This window comes from Pseudorca crassidens, chromosome 10 (assembly GCF_039906515.1).
Source record: "Pseudorca crassidens isolate mPseCra1 chromosome 10, mPseCra1.hap1, whole genome shotgun sequence".
In the NCBI taxonomy this organism is placed as follows: domain Eukaryota; kingdom Metazoa; phylum Chordata; class Mammalia; order Artiodactyla; family Delphinidae; genus Pseudorca; species Pseudorca crassidens.
The window spans coordinates 41306563-41328967 of record NC_090305.1 but is presented as its reverse complement, the minus strand read 5'-3'; the positions used below and the strand labels follow the sequence as shown (position 1 = coordinate 41328967).

The window sequence follows — 22405 nt, the reverse complement described above, 5'->3', positions numbered from 1 at the left end:
ATTTAACCTCTCTGAACCTCACTTTCATCTGTGACTCAGAGGGAGACCATCCTTCCTTACCAGGTGATTGTGGAGAATGAATGAGATACAACATAAATCACTTAGCCCAGTGCCTAGGTCATGATAAGCCCTCGAGTTACAGTCCCTTTCCCACGTAGGTTATGGAAGAAAATAACTGCCCAGAACTCAGATCAGGAATTGAGCTCTGCCCCTTGAATACTGACTATCTGAGGGTCTGTGTCAGAGTTGTGATGAGGATCAGATGAAACAATGCATGTAAAGCACCTAGTAGAGCACCTGGCCCAGAAAGTTGTGACTGACATGTCATGAGTGTGGGCTGGCTGTGTGCCAGGTAATGTTCTCAGCCGTTTACAAGTATGAACTCATTTAATCCTCATTAAGATCCCTTATGAGGTCAGAAAACTGTAAACCCCCTCCTATCCCTGACTCTGTGACTCCATCCCCCCACAGTTTATTACCTTCTTATGAATTATCCATCAGGAAACTGTCCCCATTTCTGTCATGTCTAGATGGGAAAATGGGAGGAAACACTGACTCCTCGACTGCAGTAGGAGAGTGAATCAAGCCCAGCCCCTGACTGCCTATAGTCCCTCCTCAGGGCCTCAAGAAAAAGCATGGGAAAAACTGTATTTCCACCAGAGTTTACTCCTCAGAGCCGATCACCAGCGACTCATACCTCTGTGGCACAGGGGGCCCCCAAGAGGGCCTTTGACGTTTCTCCCCAGATTATATTCAGCCCAGATACGTAGCCTTGGGCTCTACCTATGGACAACACCTTGGTTACAGAATATTCCCAGGAGTGAGTTCCCCAAGTTGTAAAGTTTCCATAGCAGGGCCTGGGAAATTCATAGAATCAAATAGAGAAACCATAGGATCCAAGAAAATGTGGACGCTTGGACGGGCTGGAGGAGCACAGCAGCATCCTTAGGAGTTTGAATCTCCTCACGTGGAGAGGAACTTGTAGGATTCTGCCTCTAGGAAATGTGCTGACCTGCAGAAGAAATGAAAACAAGGTAATAAAACTCCAAACCAACTTGACCCCATCGTTTGTCCCTATAACCATCCATGCCAGAGCCTTTAATACAGTGATATGGAAAATTCTAGATCACCAAACACTAAGGAGCCACCTTCAGACACTCCGTTGGGTAGAAGAGAAGGGGGTAGGTGCTCCTCCCTTCTGTTCCTGATCCCAGCAACGGCAGCTTCAATCACATTGTCAGCCCGAGCCTGGTGGAAGCTCACCCCCGCTCCAAATAGCACCATTAGCTGAACCCAACGGTGACTCCCTCTAACCTTCACCCGCTCCAAAGGGCCAGCAGGCAGACAGACCAACAGACACGTTACCTTCTGGATAATTGGACCCTGGGAGGAAAACGTAGCCTAGGAGAAGAAAATATTTGAGTGGAGGACAGTCTTTGTGGATAAAAGTCTCTGGTATTTTTCACAGCCAATGGGGTAGCCATGGGAGAACCAGTCACAAAGAGAAAGTGAACAGAGGGACTTGCCTGGTGGTCCAGTGGTTAAGACTCTGTGCTCCCAATGCAGGGGGCCCGGGTTCGATCCCTGGCCAGGGAACTAGAGACTGCATGCTGCGACTAAGAGTCCGCATGCCGCAACTAAAGATCCCGTATGCCGGAACTAAGACCCAACAAAGCCAAATAAATTTTTCTTTTTTTAATTTTTTAAAGTGAGCAGAGGTTGGGATTGAGAGTTCAGGAGGGTCACTCACCGGAGAAGGCAGCTCTCCGCCAGCTGACCAAACCAAGAGAGAAGATGACGAGGCCCAGGACCAGAGTCACAGCACACGCAAAAACCTTCACTGTCTGCACTGGCGACAGCCCAGGAGCTGCGGAAGTAGAAACTTACTAGAACCAATTTCTCTTGCTCATTCCCAGAGCAACTTCATTTACTGCGACCTCCAGCTCAGGTTCAAAGGTGCTATATCTGGACCCCAAGGGTCTAGCTCACACCAATCCACGCCCAAGGAAGTGGCCTTTCCTCAAAACCCCCATCCTGTGGGTCTCTACTCCTGTGGTTCCCTGGGGAGCCACTCTCCCTGAGTTAGTACCCCCGCTTCCAGATCCTCTCTAAGATGATGGAGCCTCTCAAGGCATCCTGTATTCTTCCTTCACCCCGACGGCACCCTTGCTGAGGAATGCAGAGTTCCCCATCCCTCTCTCCATTTGCCTGTGGTGACAATACTTGCTCCCTTGACCACTCTATCCGAGCATTTTCCTATGAAATTGTCTTTCCGCCTTTCCTAACTTCCCAAGGTTTCATTCCATGAGTTATCCAAGTACTTATGTGTCTCCTACCTGCCCACTTCCAGATTTGGGTCCTTCCAGAACCTGTCTCCACCCCCCTCCACAGCCCTCACTTCCTGGAGCTGGCCCTAGTCTGAATCCTGTCCCCTACCAGGATTCCTTTCCTTTAACTACTTCCAATCCCGGGGTTCAAACAATGGTGACTGGCTTTATGCAGTAGCCTCCAAGTGTGTACACCAAAGTGTCTGCCAGCCCTGGCTTCTTCCTCCCTGATAGAGCAGCCCCAATTCAGTACGGCCCCCAGACCGAGAGAGTCCCCTTTCTTCCATGACCTTCTTTATTTCTCCAACTCCCATTCCTGACCTGACAACAGAATAGCGGAAATCTGAGAATCCTAGAATATTGCATCACAATTTGGGCTTCTGAAAATATGGTTACCAAATCGACATCCTCTTTTCAGGACAGTCAGGCTCCCCTCCCACCCTCAGACAAGCACATAACACCAACCACAGCACCATAGCAACAGCAACAGTAACTCTTGTCATGCATGCAGGATCTTCCCCGACCAGGGATGGAACCCCGTGACTCCTGCACTGGAAGCTCGGAGTCTTAACCACTGGACAGCCAGGGAAGTCCAACAATAACTAACTCTTTCCGTGTCTGTATCCCCTGGCCCCATCTCTGGTCATGAACCCTCCGTAAGTTCCTCCAGACTCACTCTTTCTGAGCATCTCCCTCTCTCCCCTGTACCGTGGAGGACCTCTCTACATCCCATTCCCTCTGCCAAAATATTGGTGTTCTTTTTACAACCACCCACCTGAAGTAGCTCTCTCTTTTTTTTTTTTTTTTTGGCCACGCTGCACAGCATGTAGGATCTCAGTTTCCCAACCAGGGATGGAACCCGTGTCCCCCGCAGGGGAAGCGCGGAGTCCTAACTTGACCACTAGGGAATGACAGTAGCTCTCTGCTTTAACGCTAATTCCTCCCACCTGCCCCACACTTACTCCAGTCCTGAAGGATGGGTTCAAGAGTGCTAATGTGCTCTACCACACAGGTGTAGGTGTCCCCCAAAGAGGGGGTTATGGCCAAATGGGAGACGGTCTGGTATGTCCAGTCTCCATTGGGCTGGACGGTCTTATGGGCGCTGCCGTGAGGGAGGACCAGCTGCCCGTTCTTCCTCCACGTGATGGTCACAGCAGCTGGATAGAAGCCCCACACGTAGCAGGCCAGCATCACAGTCTCCCTCGTGTTAAAAGGAGTGGCTTTAACTACTTGCACAGATGGCGGTCCTGCAGAGGAGGAAAAAAGAGTCACGAAGGAGGGCAACATTCTGGCTTTCCCTCCAACCTGGTTTCTTTCCTACTTGAATTCTTCCTGGATTTTGCCCACCGACCTTCCCAACCCCCACCTCATTCCCACACACATCCCTTTGAAAATGAGGAGTTAGAATGTACTCCTGCTTCACTCTTTCTTGGCTCCCATTTCATCACTGCTCCTTCCTTTTTCCTCCAAAATTATATTTGTTCACAATAAGTAGAAGCCAGGGCTGAACTGCAGGCTGTTTCAGAAGTCATTGTATTAATTTCAAGTGCATAAGTGAATTGTCATCCAGAGTTATAGTGGGGGGTTTGCAAAAGTAGGAAAACACCCTTGTCCTCAAATCTCATTGAACAAATTGACTTGATAAAGAAAGCCTTTTTTTTTTTTCCTTGAATAGTTTAAGGAAACAAGTCTAACTCAGGACTAACTCTCCTAAATTTGGACGAGGGAATCTAATTCATGAGATCATTCATGTTGCCACCTTTTAATAGTTTACTTTTCTAGGTGACCCGTCCGCTTGCTTGGGTGTTTTTCAAACAAAATATTCAATAAAAATCCAAGATATTGTGTGAAGATGCAGATTCCCGAGCCTGCATCCCTGGCTATTTTCATCCAACAGATCTGTAGCGGTTCTCAAGGGCTTGTGTTTTTAAAAGCACCTTCCCCAGGCGATTCTGAGAAATCACATCTTAAGACACAGTACTCTGTACGATAGAGAACTTCAAGTTTTCTTTTAAAAATCTCAAGTCATTCTCAGTGCAAGTGATTGAGGGTGAGAGAGTTTGCATCAGAATTCCCTGGGAGGTTTTCCAAATATTCCCATGCCTGGGCCTGTCTCAGGCCCGGGACACCAGAACCTGGGCTACAGTGGCGGGAGCATTTTGGGAAAAGCCATTCTGGTAATTCTGACAGTTCAACCCCTGGTTGAACTTGGATCTGCCTCCTGAGATGCCCTAAATTGAAGGAAAACTAGCTTACTCTCCCCGCGATAGCTCCTCACTGGCTCAAACATCACCTCCCCTTTTTCATTCCTGCCCTACCCCTGTCAACCACCTTGTGTCCTCGTAAGGGTCAACCCTCCCTCTTTTTACATCCCAGGTCCTCCGATTTTCTGCTTCTTTCCTGCCCACAGCTCAAACCCCTTGCCGGTGAGGGACACTTCTTGGGGGTCCTAACTGTGCTTCCTAACCATCCCTCTGCTCCCTTCTCGCCTTACGTGTCCTGTGGGTCAGAGATCTCCAGAAGGGCTGGGTGTGTGTGGCACAGTCCTGCAGCCCGTTGGATAAGCGTTGGATCAGGTTTTCCTTATGGTTGAGGTAATCTGAGAGGTATTTGGCCAAGCCGTTCAGTACCCCAAATTCACAAGGGACCATACTGGCCTGCAGGGGATCCCAGCAGGTCAGCAAATCCTTGTTGAAGGAGATACAATATGTGAACTCTTTTGGAGTCCCATTGTCATCCAGCAGACAGGTGCTTTCCACGTGGGCCACAAAGCCTCCTGCAGGAGCCAGAGAAGGGGGATAGGTCAGAGTCCTCTGCAGGAACCCAAGCCTCAGTTACACCTGGTGAGTGGGGCACAGGTTTCCCGACTGAGGCAGCATCTGCTGACCAAGCTCATGGACCAGAGTCTCTGAGAGTCCCGATTAAGGGCATAGATGGTCCTAGCAGAGAAGTTTCTAGATCCCGTTTCCTCTTTATGTGAGACTAAGCATGGGGACACAAGTAGCCCAAAATTATTTGCATGTTTAAACACAACAATTTACCCAGGATAAGACCTTCAGTAAGGCCAGTGATCGAGTGAGAAAAGGGGTCAAAGGAAAGAGTCAGCCTTGTTCTGTGCTGGACACATTATTAAATATTCGTGCCACATGTATTTCTGAAGCACTCGCTGTGTGCTAGGCACCGTGCTAGGAGCTGGGGATGCAGCATTCAACAGGGCAGATATCGTCTTTGCCCACCTTCCAACAGGAAATGTCTATTACACGAATAATTATACAGCTTAATTACATTAAAATTGCTACACAGAAAAACAACAAGGTCCTACTGTGTAGCACAGGGAACTATAGTCAATAGCCTGGGATAAACCATAATGGAAAAGAATATTAAAAAAGAACGTATACATGTGTATAACTGAGTCACTTTGCTGTACAGCAGAAATTAACACAACATTGTAAATCAACTAAACTTCAATAAAAAAATAAATTTAAAAAATTGCTACAAAGGTACAGTACGAAGTGCTATGGGAGTATGTAATAGGGAGACAGACTAGTTTGGGGTATCCGAATCCAATAACAAAACTGAACACCCTACCCAAAGGGAGCAGAGGAAGGGAGGGTCCTTACCTGCTCCGGTGCAGCCCAGGCTGAGGCCCAGCAGCAGCGGCAGGAGGGCAGTCATGCTCTCCTCGGGGGAGACACAGGGAATCCTGTCCCCTGGAGCAGCTCTTCCAGGGGCCCTGGGTCCTTGCCTGCCGGAGAAGTCCCAGCCTGGGTAGATGATCTCCAAACACTGAGTGGGAATATGGTTATTGCCGGGGCCTTCTCGATGCTCTCTAAATGAGCGATTTGGAGCTACCAAGCCCCTAGATACTATACCTGTTCCTTACCTGATCATCTAACTCAGTGTCCCAAACTGAGAACTGTCAGATTGGCTAGGTAGGCGGGGACAAGTGTAGAGACAAATCGCTGAGCGCATCCGCTCAGCATCATCAGTTACTAGGTAAATCTCACTCTGCCCTGGGCTTTTAAGAACTGGTCTCTTAACTCTCCTAAGGAACAGTCTGTAGGTGGATTTCCCTAGCTCAGTGGAGAGAATAAACCCAATATTCCCAAGATGTATGCAGCCTGGACTGCCCACTGGTTTAACTGTTTCCGCTCAAGGTCCTCCTCAAAGACTGGGGACTAGGTAACCTCTCTTTCTCCTTTAAGGGAAGTTACTTGGGAATTTATCCCTTGATTACATATTCCTTGGTCTGTCCTGTCACCCAGGAAACAGGCGGACAAGGGGCCCTTCTGGGGCATGTGGTAGAGGCAGGGCTGCTAAGGAAGGAGATGTAGGGAGAGTGCAGTTAGCTGGCCTCAAAGCAAGACTGCAGAAGAGAAGCAGTTCCTAAGAGATCAGGGCCACAGCCCTGAAAAATCCCTCCCTGGGCTTCCATTGCTTCATCTGTCCTAGCCCAGATGAGCTTCATTTTCTCCTTTCTGCTTTCCTAAGCCAGAAACCCGAACCCCCTACCCTCTGAAACATCTCAGAGCAGACCGCAGGGCAATACCACTTAACCCCCTTGATAATTAGCTGGTGATGGGCCAATGCCCAAAGCTCACTTGTCTCCCCCAAACTCAAAACTCCCCTATGTGTTTCCCCCACAGGTCCCATCTGTCCTGGGGCAGGTCCCCACATTATGAAGCCACTAGAAAAATGAGATAAAACATCCCTACTTTTCTTCCCCAGGAAAAGACAAATTTTAAATAGCAATTCATTCTCATTGTGAACTATACGATTGATAGATTTTCCCATTACAAATGTAAAACCCTAAATTGGTTTCTCTGTGCTCCCCACTAGGCTTCATGGCTGCCTCTCCTCACCTTGCTTTCTTTTTTAAAAATATTTGTTTATTTTTTTAGCTGCACCAGGTCTTAGTTGCAGCACATGGGATCTTCGTTGCCACATGCGGGACCTTTTTAGTTGCGGCATTCAGGATTTATTTCCCTGATCAGGGATCGAACCCGGGCCCCCTGCACTGGGGGCATGGAGTCTTAACTGCTGCACCACCAGGGAAGTCCAAGCAAGTTTCACCTTGCTTTCTGAAAGCTCTGGAATTTGACTTGATAGTGAGCTAAATAAAAGAGGATTAGGAGGGAAGCCCTTGACACCACATTTACCTGTCCTCCTTCCAAGTCCCTGACCCCCAGAGAATCTGATATTTATGAAGAAAAAAGGAAGAGGGGGAAGCTTACCTCCAAGATGAAAACATACATGAATATCAGGAACAAAAGAGTTGTTTTGTGTAACTAGTTGAGCTTCACTGAAGCTCTGCCCACGTCCCCCCACCACCACCCATACACTCAGCCCCACCTGGGTTATACCGCTACACTTGAACTTCTCTAATGAACCATTACGGGTTGAATGGGCAGAAAATTGAGGAGGGGGAATGGGCAGAAAATTGAGGAGGGGGAGTGCAAAATTTGTTAAGCTTCTACTTTGTGACAGATACTATGCTAAGTCAATCCTTTACATGCTATCTCATTTAATCTTAAAAGACCTGTTGGGCTTCCCTGCTGGCGCAGTGGTTGAGAGTCCGCCTGCCGATGCAGGGGACACGGGTTCGTGCCCCGGTCCGGGAGGGTCCCACATGCCGCGGAGCAGCTGGGCCCGTGAGCCATGGCCGCTGAGCCTGCGCGTCCGGAGCCTGTGCTCCACAACGGGAGAGGCCCCAACAGTGAGAGGCCCGCGTACCGCAAAAAAAAAAAAAAAAAAAAAAAGACCTGTTAATGGTCCTCATTTTACAGTTTGGAAAACAGGTCCAAAGATTCACACCCAATGTCTCGAGGTACACACACAAACACACACACACTTGAGTGTGCCCACACACTCACTACATCCTGGGACTGAGATGACCCAAGTAAAGGTAACTCGTGGAGGCCTCCGCTGAGAAAAGGAAAAAGGGAAAAGCCACCCCAATCCTTCTGAGTCATCTTTCCGATGCTCAGAATTCCTCCTGCTCTTAGAACTCGTGTCTCTTCCACTTTTTCTTTCGACAGTCTCAAAACTGTGAATTCTCCTACACACACGCTCACTTCCCCCCGTTACGTCTCTCCCCCTCCCTCCAGGTAGGCAGTGAACCTAACCTCAGGAACCAGGTCTTGGGATCCTTTTCAAGGTCCCCAAAGCCCGCCTGGCACAGGAATGCTTTCCACACAGGAGGGCCTGTGTGGCCCTCCGCCAGCTCCCTGAGGCTCGGCAAACTCCCTCTCATGTCTGGCTCTCTGCTTGGGCAGCCAAAGGAGATGTGAAACCTTCCATAGGCAGCTGCAGGAAATGTAGACAATTTCACTTCTCTACTAATGAGAAGACTGAGGGTGCTTTTTAGAATCAAGCTGGACAGAAAAACCCAGAGACCTGTGCTCAGCGAAGTGGTTTCTTCCTTCCCCTCTTCCTCCTAACCCTACTTTTTTTGTTGCTGTTGTTGTTACAGACATAGCTCTGTCCCCCACCTCTAGCCAACCCCAAAGAATGTTTCAACTGTCCTGTGCATTGTTGGTGATTGGATAACTATTTATGTAACAACCAGGACTGAAGTTGGGGAACCCCAGGCAGCTTCCCATATGCTGTCCCTCTTTTATGGCCACTACACAAGGGCCCAAAGAGTGAATCCCCTCCTTGCCCGCTGCCTCTTCTGCTAAGCTGGACACCATAGGCCAGAAGTGGACTGACCATGGTGTTTATCTGCAAAGCATTACAGGGACTCCCAAGAGCTAAGAGATGTGGGCTCCGTTTCCACGTCATTCGCTTACAGCTCGGTTGGGGAGTGAGAAGAAACATCTAGAGAGAGAAGAATTTATGTTAATGCAAGTCAGCAATCAGGCCAGTGGACTTAAAAGAGAAAAGAGAAGACATTGTGTGTGTTTGGTGGACAGGAAGTCCTCTCCATTGCGGGGGCCTGGAAGTGGGCTGGATTCGTGTCAGAGAAGAGGAAGGCAGTTGGCATCCCGGTCTTGGCATATAACCACACGAGCTGGGCAATGTTATAAGGTGCTGTTGGGGGTCTAGCAGCTACCTGGACTGACAAAAACAAAAACGAACTGCAATGACATTATTGGCACCTTGTAGGAAGTCAGAAATGTGGTCTTATGCTTTTTCGAGAGTATGGCCATAATAAAAAATCTCTTCTAGGTCCTTCCTAACATCCCTCCCTGTACGTTCACAGGTTCCTCTTCTGGACAGATAGTGTGGTTTTTTTAATATATAAATTTATTTATTTTATATTATTTATTTTTGGCTGCGTTGGGTCTTCATTGCTGCGCATGGGCTTTCTCTAGTTGCGACAAGTGGGGCCTACTCTTTGTTGCGGTGCGCGGGCTTCTCATTGCGGGGGCTTCTCCTTTTTGTGGAGCACGGGCTCTAGACACGTGGACTTCAGTAGTTGCAGCACACGGGCTCCAGTAGTTGCAGCACGTGAGCTCAGTAGTTGTGGCTCATGGGCTCTAGAGTGCAGGCTCAGAAGTTGTGGCGCACAGGCTTAGTTGCTCCGAGGCATGTGGGATCTTCCCGGACCAGGGCTCGAACCCGTGTCCCCTGCGTTGGCAGGCAGATTCTTAACCACTGCACCACCAGGGAAGTCCTGGACAGATGGTTTTAACTCAAGCCTGCATTTTATAAACTCAAAAATTGTTCAACTTGTCCATCACTTGTAATTGAAAACCAAGAGCCTGAGACCACATTCGTGACTTCCTTCAATGTCTTTTCACACTTCTGCATCCTATCAGGATTACATGACTTCCCAGTCTGTCGAACTTCACGCCCACCCACCTCCCACCTCTCCTCTCCTCGCTCTCCTTCTCTGTTAGGATTCACTGCTCTAGACCCTGACCTTTGAGCTACAGTTGCTGTAACTAGTTCAACCTCCTTCCATCCTGCAGCTAGATTACTTGAACTACTAGCAGATATTTTACCTGATTTGCCACCACAACTCTTGAATCATGTTATTACCTCTGCATTTTAACTATGAGAAAATGGAGGCAGAGGGAGGTTAGTGACTGCCCAGCTTTACCCAGATACTAAGTAATAGGTCCATGACTTGATTCTAAATTCTATAGTATAATAATATCTTAATAATCAATTAGAAACTAATTGAAAATGGCCAACCATTTATAATAGGAATTTTAAACCAAATATATTTAGAAATTAACATACAAAAGTATAAAAACTTTCTAGGAAAAAAAAGGAAACTTTATATTAAAGTGCATAAATGAAGACCTTAAGAAGTGAAGAGACATACCATATTCATGGCTGAGGCATCCTCACATAATGAAGAAGTCAGTTTTCCCCCATAGCTCTAACCAACATCATAGCAGAATTTGGGGAGAACTTGACAAGCTGATTCTATAATGTGCATGATAATAAAGTCCATAAGAATCTTAGACAATTTTGATAAAGAAGAGCAAAATGTGGTTTTCTGGGAGGTGAGGTGGCAAAGAAATGGAAACGAGCCCTACCAAATATTAAAACACAAAAAAAGCCCTAATAATTTAAACATGATTAAGTGGACACAAGAACTGACAAGCCAACTGAACTGAATAATCCAGAGACAAATCCATGCATATGGGGGAATTTGGCATAAAATTCCTGGGAATAAATCAAATATTTGATACACGGCATTAAAATCAATTTAGTGTTTGGAGAAAAAGAAAGTTGTAACCATACTCATACCATATGGAAAAACTCCAGATCAATAAAGATCTAACTGTGAAAGGAGAACAATAACTCTAATAGGAAAGCACAGTGAAATATCATATATGGCCAGATATAAGGCAAAGCTTTCTTACCTAAAATTATTCATCAGAAAAGAGAAATTACCTTCTATATAAACCCTTAAGTTTTTTCCTTTCCAAGTTATGGCCACTCTCTCAAAGCTGTTTGGAGAAGATACATTATCCTAAAATGATTTCAGTTAATAAATACATGAGAAACCTCCATACCGTTTTCCACAGTGGCTGCACCAATTTACATTCCTACCAACATTGCATAAGGATTCACCAACAGTATGGAGGTTCTTCAAAAAATTAAAAATAGAACTATTATGTGATCTAGCAATTCCACTTCTGGGTATTTATCCAAAGAAAACAAAAACACTAACTCAAAAAGATACATGCACCCCATTTTCACTGAAGCATTATTTGCTATATTTCTATAGTATAATAATATCTCTATAAATATGGAAACAATCTAATTATCCATCAATGCATAAAGAAATCGTGGTGTATACATACAATGGAATATTATTCAGCCATAAAAAAGAATGAAATCTTGCCATTTGCAAAAACATGGATGGACCTCGAGGGCATTATGGGAAGTGAAATAAGTCAGAGAAAGAAAAATACTGTATAATCCTTCTTATATGTGGAATCTAAAACAAACAAACAAACGGGGACTTCCCCTGGTGGCACGGTGGTTAAGAATCCGCCTGCCAACGCAGGGGACACTGGTCTAAGTCCTGGTCCGGGAAGATCCCACATGCCGCGGAGCAACTAAGCCTGTGGCGCCACAACTACTGAACCTGTGCTCTAGAGCCCGCAAGCCACAACTACTGAGCCCACATGCCACAACTACTGAAGCCCGCGCGCCTAGAGCCTGTGCTCCACGACGAGAGAAGCAACCACAGTGAGAAGCCCACGCACCTCAACGAAGAGTAGCCCCCACGCGCCGCAACTAGAGAAAGCCCGCGTGCAGCAATGAAGACCCAATGCAGCCAAAATTAAATAAATAAATTTATAAACAAACAAACAAGCAAACGCAAACGAAAAAACAACCAAGCTTATAGAAACAGAGAACAGAACAGTTTCGTGGTTGCCAGAGACTGCCAGGGAGGGGTGGGCAGCTAGGAGAAATGAACAAACTGGTTTTGGTGGGTTTTTTAGTTTAAATTAATGGGTTTATTTTTTAAATAAATCAAAGAACTTAGAATCCATTAGCATAATCACAAATAAACACACGAGAATTAGAATAAAAATTGTTTTATGAAATGTGAGAAGTGGAAACAGCAATATGCCTACATTAAAATATTATGTTATAAAATATGTGATTTTAAATTTGTGAGTTAGTAACTAAATAAAGGCAGTTAGCAAACATTTGACTATTTTCCTATAACTTCTGTACACCTAAAACTTTAAATTTTGAACTTGGTCAAAAATCTTTTAAAATATTCTCATTGAGAAAATGGAGACTCCCCTTATCACTTTATGCTCCAGCAAAAATTGTAACGTTACTGCCTTGGGGTTCGAAAGGATTTCTTGAGGTTATGAAAACACAAACCATATGGGTTTTGACTGTCAAAATGAAATCATTCTATTTGGGGAAAGAACCATATACAAATTTAACTGATGAGCAGCAAAGTGGAAGAAGACACTTGCAGTATTTATACTGACATAGGATTGCTATATAAAATATTTCAGAAACCCCCGTACATTCACAAGAAAAAGCCATATTTAAGATAGATAAAAGATATGAATCAGCAATTCACAGAGAGATAAACCTATAAGACAATGTCCAGCCTCACTAGCAAGAAGAGAAAGGCAAGTTAAGTCCATTCTCAACGTCTGCATCTTTATTCCTGTCCTGCCCCTACGGGGAGGGGGAAGGGTAAGCTGGGATGAAGTGAGAGAGTGGCATGGATTTATATATGCTACCAAATGTAAAATAGATAGTTAGTGGGAAGCAGCCGCATAGCACAGGGAGATCAGCTCTGTGCTTTATAGAGGGGTGGGATAAGGAGGGGTGGGATAAGGAGGGGTGGGATAAGGAGGGTGGGAGGGAGACACAAGAGGGAGGAGATATGGGGATATATGTATATGTATAGCTGATTCACTTTGTTATAAAGCAGAAACTAACACACCATTGTAAAGCAATTATACTCCAATAAAGATGTTAAAAAATAAAAATTTGGGGGCTTCCCTGGTGGCGCAGTGGTTGGGAATCTGCCTGCCGATGCAGGGGACACGGATTCGAGCCCTGGTCTGGGAAGATCCCACGTGCCGCGGAGCAACTGGGCCTGTGAGCCACAACTACTGAGCCTGAGCGTCTGGAGCCTGTGCTTGCAACAAGAGAGGCCACGATAGTGAGAGGCCCGCGCACCGCGATGAAGAGTGGCCCCTGCTTGCCGCAACTGGAGAAAGCCCTCACACAGAAACGAAGACCCAACACAGCCAAAAATAAACAATTTAAAATTAATATCTGCTTAAAAAAATAAAATATTAAAATTAAAAATATTTTTTTAAATTAAAGAAAACAACAACTTGAGACCACTTGACACCCATTGTATCGCCAACATTTGAAAGTCAAATAATTTCAAGTGTTAGTGACAATAAAGGAAAGTGAGAACTACCTTGCTCTGTTGGTGGGAGTGTAAACTGTTTATGATCCCTGAATCATTGAAATTACAAAATAGTTATATGAAAAAAATAACTAACACATAAACCAAGGCAGCATAGCGCTGAGAGCAAGGTCTGGGTTGAGTGTGCCAAGTCTTGGAATTCCCAGTTCAGTCAAGGTCAGTCAGGGCTGGAGTATTAGGAACAGATTCATGGAAGAGGAGGCACTATTTTTTTTTTTTTATTAAAGGGGGGACACCAGACGAGAGAGGGTCTGGACGGCTTGTTGAGTATTATAAGTGACAGTATTATAGAATGCTTGATAGAGAGCATCTAACCTAAGCCCATCATTTTACAGATGAGGAGTTTGAGGCCCAGAGAGGGGGTGTGACTTGTCTAAGGTCATACAGCATAATAAAAGCAGTTTTGAGACTTCCCTGGTGGTCCAGTGGTTAGGACTCCACGCTTTCACTGCTGAATGCCTGGGTTTAATCCCTTGTTGGGGAAATAAGATCCCACAGGCTGTGCAGGGCAACGAATAAATAAATAAAAGGAGTTTTAAGGCTTGACTGGCAGGAAGTTTCTGGATAAGTTGGAAAATGGAGAGAGAGAAATCAGGAAGAACTAGAAAGCAATGGGACAGATGTAGAATGGTAAAGTGAAAAGAAAAGAAAAACATCTCAAAGGGAGAACATACAATACTTGAAGGTAGATTCAAAGTAGTTTCCAGAAAAGAAGTTAATGATGCTGCTAAATTCCCCAGTGAAAATCCTTGCTAAGTTATGAGCACCTTTTCTACATGCCAAACGCTGTTCTAAGCATTCTACAAGATGTCAATTTATTTAAGCCTCACAATAACCTTATTAAGGTGGGCACCATTGTTATCATCATCCTTTTACAGAAAATGGTACCAAGACACAGAAAGGTTAAGTAACTCGCCCAAGGGCACACAGCTAAAATTTGACAGTCACGACTGAATTCCCAGCGGTTTGGTTCTGGACTCCGCACTCTTTTTTTCTATAAATTTATTTATTTTTGGCTGCATTGGGTCTTCGTTGCAGTGAGTGGGCTTCTCATTGTTGTGGCTTCTCTTGTTGCAGATCACGGGCTCTAGGCATGTGGGCTTCAGTAGTTGTGTCATGTGGGCTCCGTAGTTGTGGCTCACTGACTCAGTAGTTGTGGCTTGCTGGCTCTAGAGCACAGGCTCAGTAATTGTGGCGCACGGGCTTAGTTGCTCCGCAGCATGTGGGATCTTCCCGGACCAGGGATTGAACCTGTGTGCCCTGCATTGGCAGGCGGATTCTCAACCACTGCGCCACCAGGGAAGCCCTGGACTCTGCACTCTTAGCCAGTACATATGCTGCTCTTAGAAATGAGATGGTTCAGAGGAGATGCCAATTCCCGGGAAGAAGTGGATATTTTCCCTTAGATTAGATTCCGATACGATGCAAAGAACAGAGACTCTTGCACCAATACCAAAATAATTTCACTCTTCACCTTAATGCCACCCCCTCCTCCAAAGCAACTCCCAAACACCAAGAAAAGCAAGAAACAAAGCACATGCAAAGGAAATTACCCTAGTAGACATGTGCCCCCTGCCCCCACCATCCACCCAAGACAGCATCATCACAGTTCTCCTTGGATGGTCCACTCAGGCCAATGAACAGATCGTCTGAAAGGACACATGAATTCTGGGCCCTTCCAGGCTGTTCATGCTTCATTTCAAGAACTTTGGATTTTACTCTTTTCACAAAACCGGAATGACTGAGTTAGAATAGCATCTGAAATCTTATTTTTCCATTATGAGCTCTTGTTTTCTCAGCTATCATGTAGGTTGAAGGCAGTTATATATTCCTCAAGGCAGCCTATACTAGGCATAAACATTTCCACAAACAGTAAATTGCAAAAAAGATCCAAAAAAACCTGCAAGCAGCTTCCTCCACCATTCTGTGAGCAGATTACCAGAAAGTGGCTCTGCCTTCATTGCTCACATATTTTGCACAAACTGATAGGAGTAAAAGCCATCGTGCTGTACTGAGACCAGGGAATGGGAATCAGCTGAGGAATTAGGGGTTTTCCCATTTCTCTCCCTAAGGAGGGCAGACGTGTCAGGTTAAGGCTTGTTGAATTTGACATGACAACTTACTCAAGTTAAAATATCCAGAAATAAATATCATGAGTGAAAAAAGAAGCCACACTGATATTAAGAAATGAGATTTATTGCTTTGACATGGTAGTGATGTGGTCATGATAGGAAAGCCACTCTGGGTTCCCCTGGATGCAAAAGCCCAGGGACAGCAGAGCTCCCAGCTGAGAAACCTGTACACACACACACACACACACACACACACACACACACACACACACACACCGGCGGAAGGCCCAGGGCCTCCTGCTCTGAGAAGGAGACATCCTGGGTAGGATGTGAGAAACTTGAACACCTCTTGCTTGGATGGCTGCAGCTGTTGGCCTCAGACTCTGGTCAGGAAGAGTCAGTCTGAGGAGAGAGAAGGATGGAGGAAAGCCATCAGGGGGATCCTCATCGTCCCCAAAGGCCCTTTCCGGCCTGCAACACACCCTATAGAAGTTGATCTCTCCTTCTCTCCAAATCATCTCCAAGCACCCTTCCTCCAGCCCCCCACATCACTCCTCTCCCATGCAAAGCCATTCTCATGACCTAGAACTGGGTGTGTGTATTTGGGACCTCAACCAGGAGGATGTCCCACGGTGCCCAACACAGGCCTCCCCACCAAGGGCCTGAGGACCACTGTACGCGCTCCCCAGGCCACAGGTCGGTCCCGGCACACCCACACATGCCCTCTCCAGATGCCCTGACATACCACCCGAGCAAGGTTTTCGGAAGTAGATGATGAGGACTGAGCCAACAGTGATGCCCAGCACACCCAGGCCAAAGGCTACACCGCACAGCACGTTCTCCAGAAGATCCGAGGGCAGCACATTCTGGGGCACTAGAGCAAAAGGGGAGCCGGTCAGCCCAGAGACCTGGTTGGGGAGCCCCAGGGGAATGACACGGGTGTCTGGGATGACAAGGGAGAAACTGAGGCATGGAAGATTGAGGTCAGCTCAGAGTGAGAACAGACTAAACAAGGGCCCAGTGGAGAAAGAAGTCCTCCTGTGGGTCTACCCCCTTCTGCCCCCCAGAGGAACTAGGCTTCCATGGAGAAGTGTCTCACCCCAAAAGGCGATTGCTGTGTAGCTGTCAATCTCATGAGTCACGATGCAGGTGAAAAGATCAGAGGGTGCTGGTGTGAAGTTTAAGTAAGAAAAGGCCTGGAAGGTGAGTCCATCGACGGCTGAGACAAAAGTGGGCCTTGCTCCTTCCACAGGGGCCGAATCATGCTGCCATTTCACAGTCAGTGTGGGTGGGAAGAGGTTATTGACGAAACAGACCAGTGTGTTGGGCTTGCCGAACTCCAGGGGCTTCAGAGTGAACACCTCAGCGATGGGAAGGCCTGTGGGGGTACTGAGGTGAGGGAAAGAAGCGACTAACTTAGATGGGACCCCTGTGTGTGGAGGGGATGTGGCATACGGAGAGGACACGAGATAGGGGGAGCTAGGGCTCTGAGGGAGGTCTTCGTCTAGGCAAGAACCAGACCTGGACCAGAGCCAGGCCACTCTGGACCCTCCACCCTGACTTCCTGCAGCACTTCCTGTCTGGACCTCACATCAGCAACTGATCACACTCTGTCTTCTCATTAAAATGCAGGAACATTTTAATTAGGACTTCGGGATGAATAGATACACACTACTATATATAAGATCGATAATCAACAGGGACCTACTGTATAGCACAAGGAAATCTACTTGATACTCTGTAATAACCTATATGGGAGAAGAATCTCAGAAAGAATGGACATATGTATATGTATAACTGAATCACTTTGTTGTGCCCCTGAAACTAACACAACATTGTAAATCAACTATATTCTAATAGAAAATAAAAATTAAATTTAAGAAAATAAAGATAACCACCACCACCAAAAAAAAGAAAGAACCAATCAGTAAAAAAAATTGAAAATACTAATTTTAAGGGTAGTTTCAAGGAACTATATGTTTGGATATATTTGAAAGACATCCTGATCACATCCATACTTTTTTTAAATTTACCTCATCATCCAATTAATGTTAACTCAGTTTTGATATGGTATTGTAGTTTAAATCTTGGCAAATGTACATTAAAAACACATTATGATTGCAAACTATTACGTTTAGAATGGATGGACAATAAGGTCCTGCTGTGTGGCACGGGGAACTATACCCAATTTCCTGGGATAAAGGAATGTATGTATGTGTATGGCTGGGTCACTTTGCTGTGCTGCAGAGACTGGCACAGCATGGTGTATCAACTATACTTCAATAAAAAAATACATTATGATGCTCAAACAAATATGGTAGAATAATAAAATAAATAATCATCAACAGAGCTTGATTAACCTATGTAGTTAAGCCTAGTTTACCAAGGCAGTTAGTACCATTTCACTACCTCAGCTGGGGCTTTCATCTACTATGATCCATCAGCATTTCCTAACAAACTCAAATTTTTTGGAAAAAAAATAATAAAATAAAATGTAGGCACATCATCAGATGCTTCTATTCTCCCCTCCATCTTGCTGAGCATCGTAACACAAGCCCTAATACTCAGTAGGCGTCTGTTGGTCTCTGTTGAATTCATTAAGTTCCGTAGTTTTGAATGCCTACTACATCCCAGGGACTTTTCTTCTGCCCCAAAACAAAAACAGAGTACAGATCATGAGTGGTAGAAAAATCAATATCCAAGGAGAGAACCAGAAAGCAGGAGAGATGGGGAGCTGGTGAGAAGGGGAGTAATTCAGTGTATCATGAGGTTAAGAGGGCAGCCCACCCCCCAAAAAATCCCCTGACCTCTAGACACTGGGATTTGCCCTTCAAGCTCTGGGCCAATTTCCTCGACAATCGCCCGGCAGAATGCTTTGTCAAAGAAAATGTTGGAAGTATCTCGAGACTTGTGAGCCCAGTCAGCAAATTCAGGCAGGCGAGGCACTCGGATATTCTGGGAAAAGTCGAAGGAGAAAAGCTGGTCCTCGTTGAAGGATTCGGAGAGCCCCACGTTGGGATTCCCGATCTGGCAGTACATTGTGTGCAGGAACGTGTGGTTTTTCAGCTCATCCCTCCACCCTGGAGTAAGAGCTGCAAAAGAGACAGAGTGGTGTCCAAGGAGGTGGGAGCCACCTCCTCTTTAGCTTAGAAAACAGCAAGGCCTGCCTCAGGTAGAGGGGGGAGAGGTGGGTTGCCTCCCAGTGGGAGCAGAAAAGAAATTACGGGATCTCGCCAAACTTACCCAGCCCATAAAAAGGCCAACTGTTTAAAGTTGTAACAAGTAATTCAGAATCACAATGTTGGTTGTATCTTTGTGCCTAAAGGCACCCAGCCAAAGAGGTAAGTGGCGGCTAAAATCAAACCTGCATTCTGCTCACCAAACCATGCAACCTGGCATAGGGTTATGTCCTCCCAAAGGTCTCCACCTTTGCCTGATCCCCGGGAGGCCATCCTATTGACTTGTGAAGGGCCTGGATGAGTTCCCAGTCTTCACGTGGATATGTGAAGGAATGGCGGTGGCCTCCCTAAGCCATAGATGGCACTGCCCCATCCCATCCCATCCCATCCCCAGACACACATGGCAGACTGAAAAACCACTCTCCAGGCTTCTTTTCAGCCGCTTCGTTGGCACCAGGCCTCTCTGAAAATAACTTCCCCTCCCTCAACCCTGCAGACCTTGCAAAGACAGGACTGGGGGAATGGCACCATAGCTGCAGGAAATAATCTCTAATTCTTTGAAGCTCCTGGCAGGAATCTCCCCAGCCAGGAGGAAATCTTCTACTCAAAACCCAATACCCAGAATGATAGAGTAAGAGGGGTCTTCCAGATTCTTCTTCCATTCTGCCCCATTCTTTTCAAAGAAGGAACTAAGGACCAATAAAGTTAAGAGACTTTTCAAGAATCATAAGGTGAATTGATGACAGAGTGCAGAGTAGACTCCCAAGTAGGAACAGTGGAAATAACACTTGTTTTGCTCAAATCCCTGCTCTACCACTTTCCAACGGGGTGAACTTCCACAAGTTACTTAAACTCTGAGTCTCATTTCCTTCATCTGGAAAGTGGAGATAATAATCTCTGCTTCAAGAGATTGTCTTCGATGAAACCTACAAAGCACCTCTGGCATTGTTTGCCATCCATCCATAGTATAGCTCTCTTTCCCAATTCTGCTATCGTTTCCACTCTCTCATAATACTTTCACCACTTACAAAGCACTTTCACCGCTTTCAAATGCCCCGGCTCCCTAGGTTCTACCCCAGTCAGGATGGAAGTAAAGGGGAGGTACTGCCATACCTTCAGGGGCAGTCCAGGACTGGGGCAGCAGCCACAGAAGGGGTAGCAGCCGTAGCAGCGCAGCTCCCTGGCTCAGCTCATGATCCATATCTTCACAGCTCCCAGTGGGCTTGGAGCTACCAGACGGCTGACCCAGGTCCCCAGATTCCTTCCCAGATCATGTTTCTCCAGCTCACTTCCCTAACTTCTCTTGTCTTTCCGGCTAAGCCAATCACAGAAAGTGTAGGGTTTGACGTCATCGGTCGCTGGGGAGAGACCAGGAGCGAGCACCCTTCTTAGGACTAGGCTCTTTTACCAGGCCAGCCTAGGGGCTGTAGATGGGTTGGGGAGGCAGTGGAGGAATGTCTGCCTCCTGGTGAGGATCCCTCTTTAGCATCTGGCAGTCAGCCTCAGCCTGTAACCTCACCAAGGGACTCTTCTGAGCAGCACTGCCATGTGGCCGAATAATAAACTGGGAAAGTTCATCTTCCCATGGTAACCCCCCAGGGCTCTTCAGACCCTGTCTTCTACCTCCCAAGCCCCCTCCTCTTTCTCACAAAATTTATTCTCCTTCAGGCTTTAGCTCTCTTCCTTCTGCAGAAATAGACTGAAAATGTAACAAGCATTAGGTCCAGGGCTAGAAATACCAAGATGAATAAGGCATATTCCTGCTTTCAAAGAGTTTCGAGTCTAACTTGGAGGGAGTGGGGGTGGTCACTGAATAAATAATTACATACAATGTAACATATTCAAATAAGACCAAGCCAAGTGTGTTTTGGAAGTATTTATTTCATGAGGATGGAGAAATAGGTGGGATGTAATTAGGAAGGCTACTAAGAGTCTTGAAGAAAAAACAGTTAGACCAGCAGAATGGGAGAAAAGAGAAAAGCCTTCCAGGGCAAGGGGTAGGCAAATGGGTGACGGTCAAAGGCCTTCACAGCTCCTTTCTTTGGAGACCTCTGTATAGTTGGGCATGAATGTTTGGAGGCTGCTCATGTTTCCCTGTTTGGTAACGGGCAGGGAGTGGGGATGGGGTCTCAAGATGAGCTAAAAAAAAAATTTTTTTTCAGGAATTACTCACTTTTTATTTATTTTTTCAATTTTGATTGGGGTATAGCTGATTTAAGATGAGCTAGAAATTTAGGCAAGAGCCAGATCACATAGGCTCTGTTATGCCACATGGAAGGTGTTTTTGTTTTTTGTTTTTGGGGGGTTTTTTGCCAAGCCGGGCGGCATGCGAGATCTTAGTTTCCTGACCAGGGATGGAACCCGTGCCCCCTGCAGTGAAAGTGCAGAGTCTTAACCACTGGACCGCCAAGGAAGTCCCAAGGAGGGTGTTTTTTATTTTACAGATGATAGAGATTTTAAACCGAAGGGTGACATAATCATTTTTAACATTTTAGAAAAATCATTCTGATGCTTCCAATAATGGTCTGGAGCTTGAAAAGAACTGAGGCCAAACTTCTGGTCAAGAGTCCACACATAGACTTTGTGATGTATATGACAACAAAATTAAAAGTTGCACACACATACACACACACTGCCCTCTGGTAGCAGCATAGCAATACTTTAGGCGAGACATGGTAAGAGCCTGAATTAAGTCTTGTACAGAGGAGATGGAGGGAATCAAATATTGATGTAATTAGGAAGTCGAATCTAAAGCACTGGCTGAGAATTAGATGTGGAGGGGTCAAGGAGAGGTAACACCAAGGTCTCCAGCCTAGGTGGCTGATCAATGATGGACTGATTTGAAATAGAAAAGAAAGGCATAGAAGCAGAGAATTAAGTTCAGTTTTGTGTTGAATTTGAGGTGCCAGGGTAACTAGGAGGCATGAAGTAGATGGGTATGGATCTCAGGTGTGGGCTGAAGAACCCTAATTTGGGAGTCATCTGCACAAATGCTGAAGCAGAGGCAGTGGACAAGATCACCCACGTAGACTGTGCAGAGGGAGGGCACAAGGACACAGGTCAGATTGGGTTCAAACCCCAAACTCATACCAGTTATTCAGTATCATCCAGGATCCAGTCAGGAAGGTATGATCATTCTAGGTATTTCAGACTGAGGGGATTTAATATAGAGATTGGTTACAAAGGTATTTTTAAAAAGGCAAGACATGCAAGAGGGAAAAAGAGAGAGGCTGGAGGTGCAAATAGGACAGAGGAAAACCTGGAAATCAGAAGCAGCTCTCGCCCCTGAGCTGGAATTCATGTCTACACCTGCTGTTGTCCTGGAGGAGACACCATCACAGTCACTTCCGGATCTACCAAAAAGGCGCCATCTCCATCAAAGCTGGATCACTGAGAAGGTATTTCCTCTGCCCAGGAAGCTGGAGTCCAGAATCACCCATT

At 46.0% G+C, this 22405-nt stretch overlaps 2 protein-coding genes across 4 annotated transcripts; both read right to left on the bottom strand.

Moving 5' to 3' along the window:
* Positions 1-646: 646 nt before the first annotated feature.
* LOC137232141 (HLA class II histocompatibility antigen, DM beta chain) lies at positions 647-6225 on the bottom strand. 3 transcript variants are annotated; one of them, XM_067753421.1, is made up of 6 exons: positions 5948-6225; positions 4822-5103; positions 3290-3574; positions 1751-1867; positions 1315-1401; positions 647-1012 (listed from the first exon to the last, which is right to left on the bottom strand). In XM_067753421.1, exons 1-6 carry the CDS (start codon positions 6000-6002, stop codon positions 996-998), a joined length of 843 nt encoding a protein of 280 aa, XP_067609522.1. In that variant the 5' UTR covers positions 6003-6225; the 3' UTR covers positions 647-995. The 3 variants fall into 3 exon arrangements, with proteins under 3 accessions (XP_067609522.1, XP_067609523.1, XP_067609524.1); XM_067753422.1 differs by having other exon boundaries at positions 1366-1401; XM_067753423.1 differs by lacking the exon at positions 1315-1401.
* Positions 6226-15893: 9668 nt separating this feature from the next.
* On the bottom strand, positions 15894-20495 carry LOC137232140 (HLA class II histocompatibility antigen, DM alpha chain). Its single transcript, XM_067753420.1, has 5 exons — positions 20078-20495; positions 18593-18877; positions 16885-17163; positions 16531-16659; positions 15894-16187 (listed from the first exon to the last, which is right to left on the bottom strand). The coding sequence occupies exons 1-5, from the start codon at positions 20163-20165 to the stop codon at positions 16183-16185; spliced, it is 786 nt and encodes a 261-aa protein (XP_067609521.1). The 5' UTR covers positions 20166-20495; the 3' UTR covers positions 15894-16182.
* Positions 20496-22405: the final 1910 nt, after the last annotated feature.

Excerpts from the sequence above, each read along its gene's own strand:
- LOC137232140 (XM_067753420.1), bottom strand. The coding sequence starts at position 20,165 with ATGGATCATGAGCTGAGCCAGGGAGCTGCGCTGCTACGGCTGCTACCC. Across the intron at positions 18,878-20,077 it reads GTCCTGGACTGCCCCTGAAG|CTCTTACTCCAGGGTGGAGG; the intron begins GTATGGCAGTAC and ends TCTCTTTTGCAG. Across the intron at positions 17,164-18,592 it reads GCAAATCCCAGTGTCTAGAG|GCCTTCCCATCGCTGAGGTG; the intron begins GTCAGGGGATTT and ends GTACCCCCACAG.
- LOC137232141 (XM_067753421.1), bottom strand. The coding sequence starts at position 6,002 with ATGACTGCCCTCCTGCCGCTGCTGCTGGGCCTCAGCCTGGGCTGCACC. Across the intron at positions 5,104-5,947 it reads CCTGGGCTGCACCGGAGCAG|GAGGCTTTGTGGCCCACGTG; the intron begins GTAAGGACCCTC and ends TGGCTCCTGCAG. Across the intron at positions 1,402-1,750 it reads GCGGAGAGCTGCCTTCTCCG|GCTACGTTTTCCTCCCAGGG; the intron begins GTGAGTGACCCT and ends TTCTTCTCCTAG.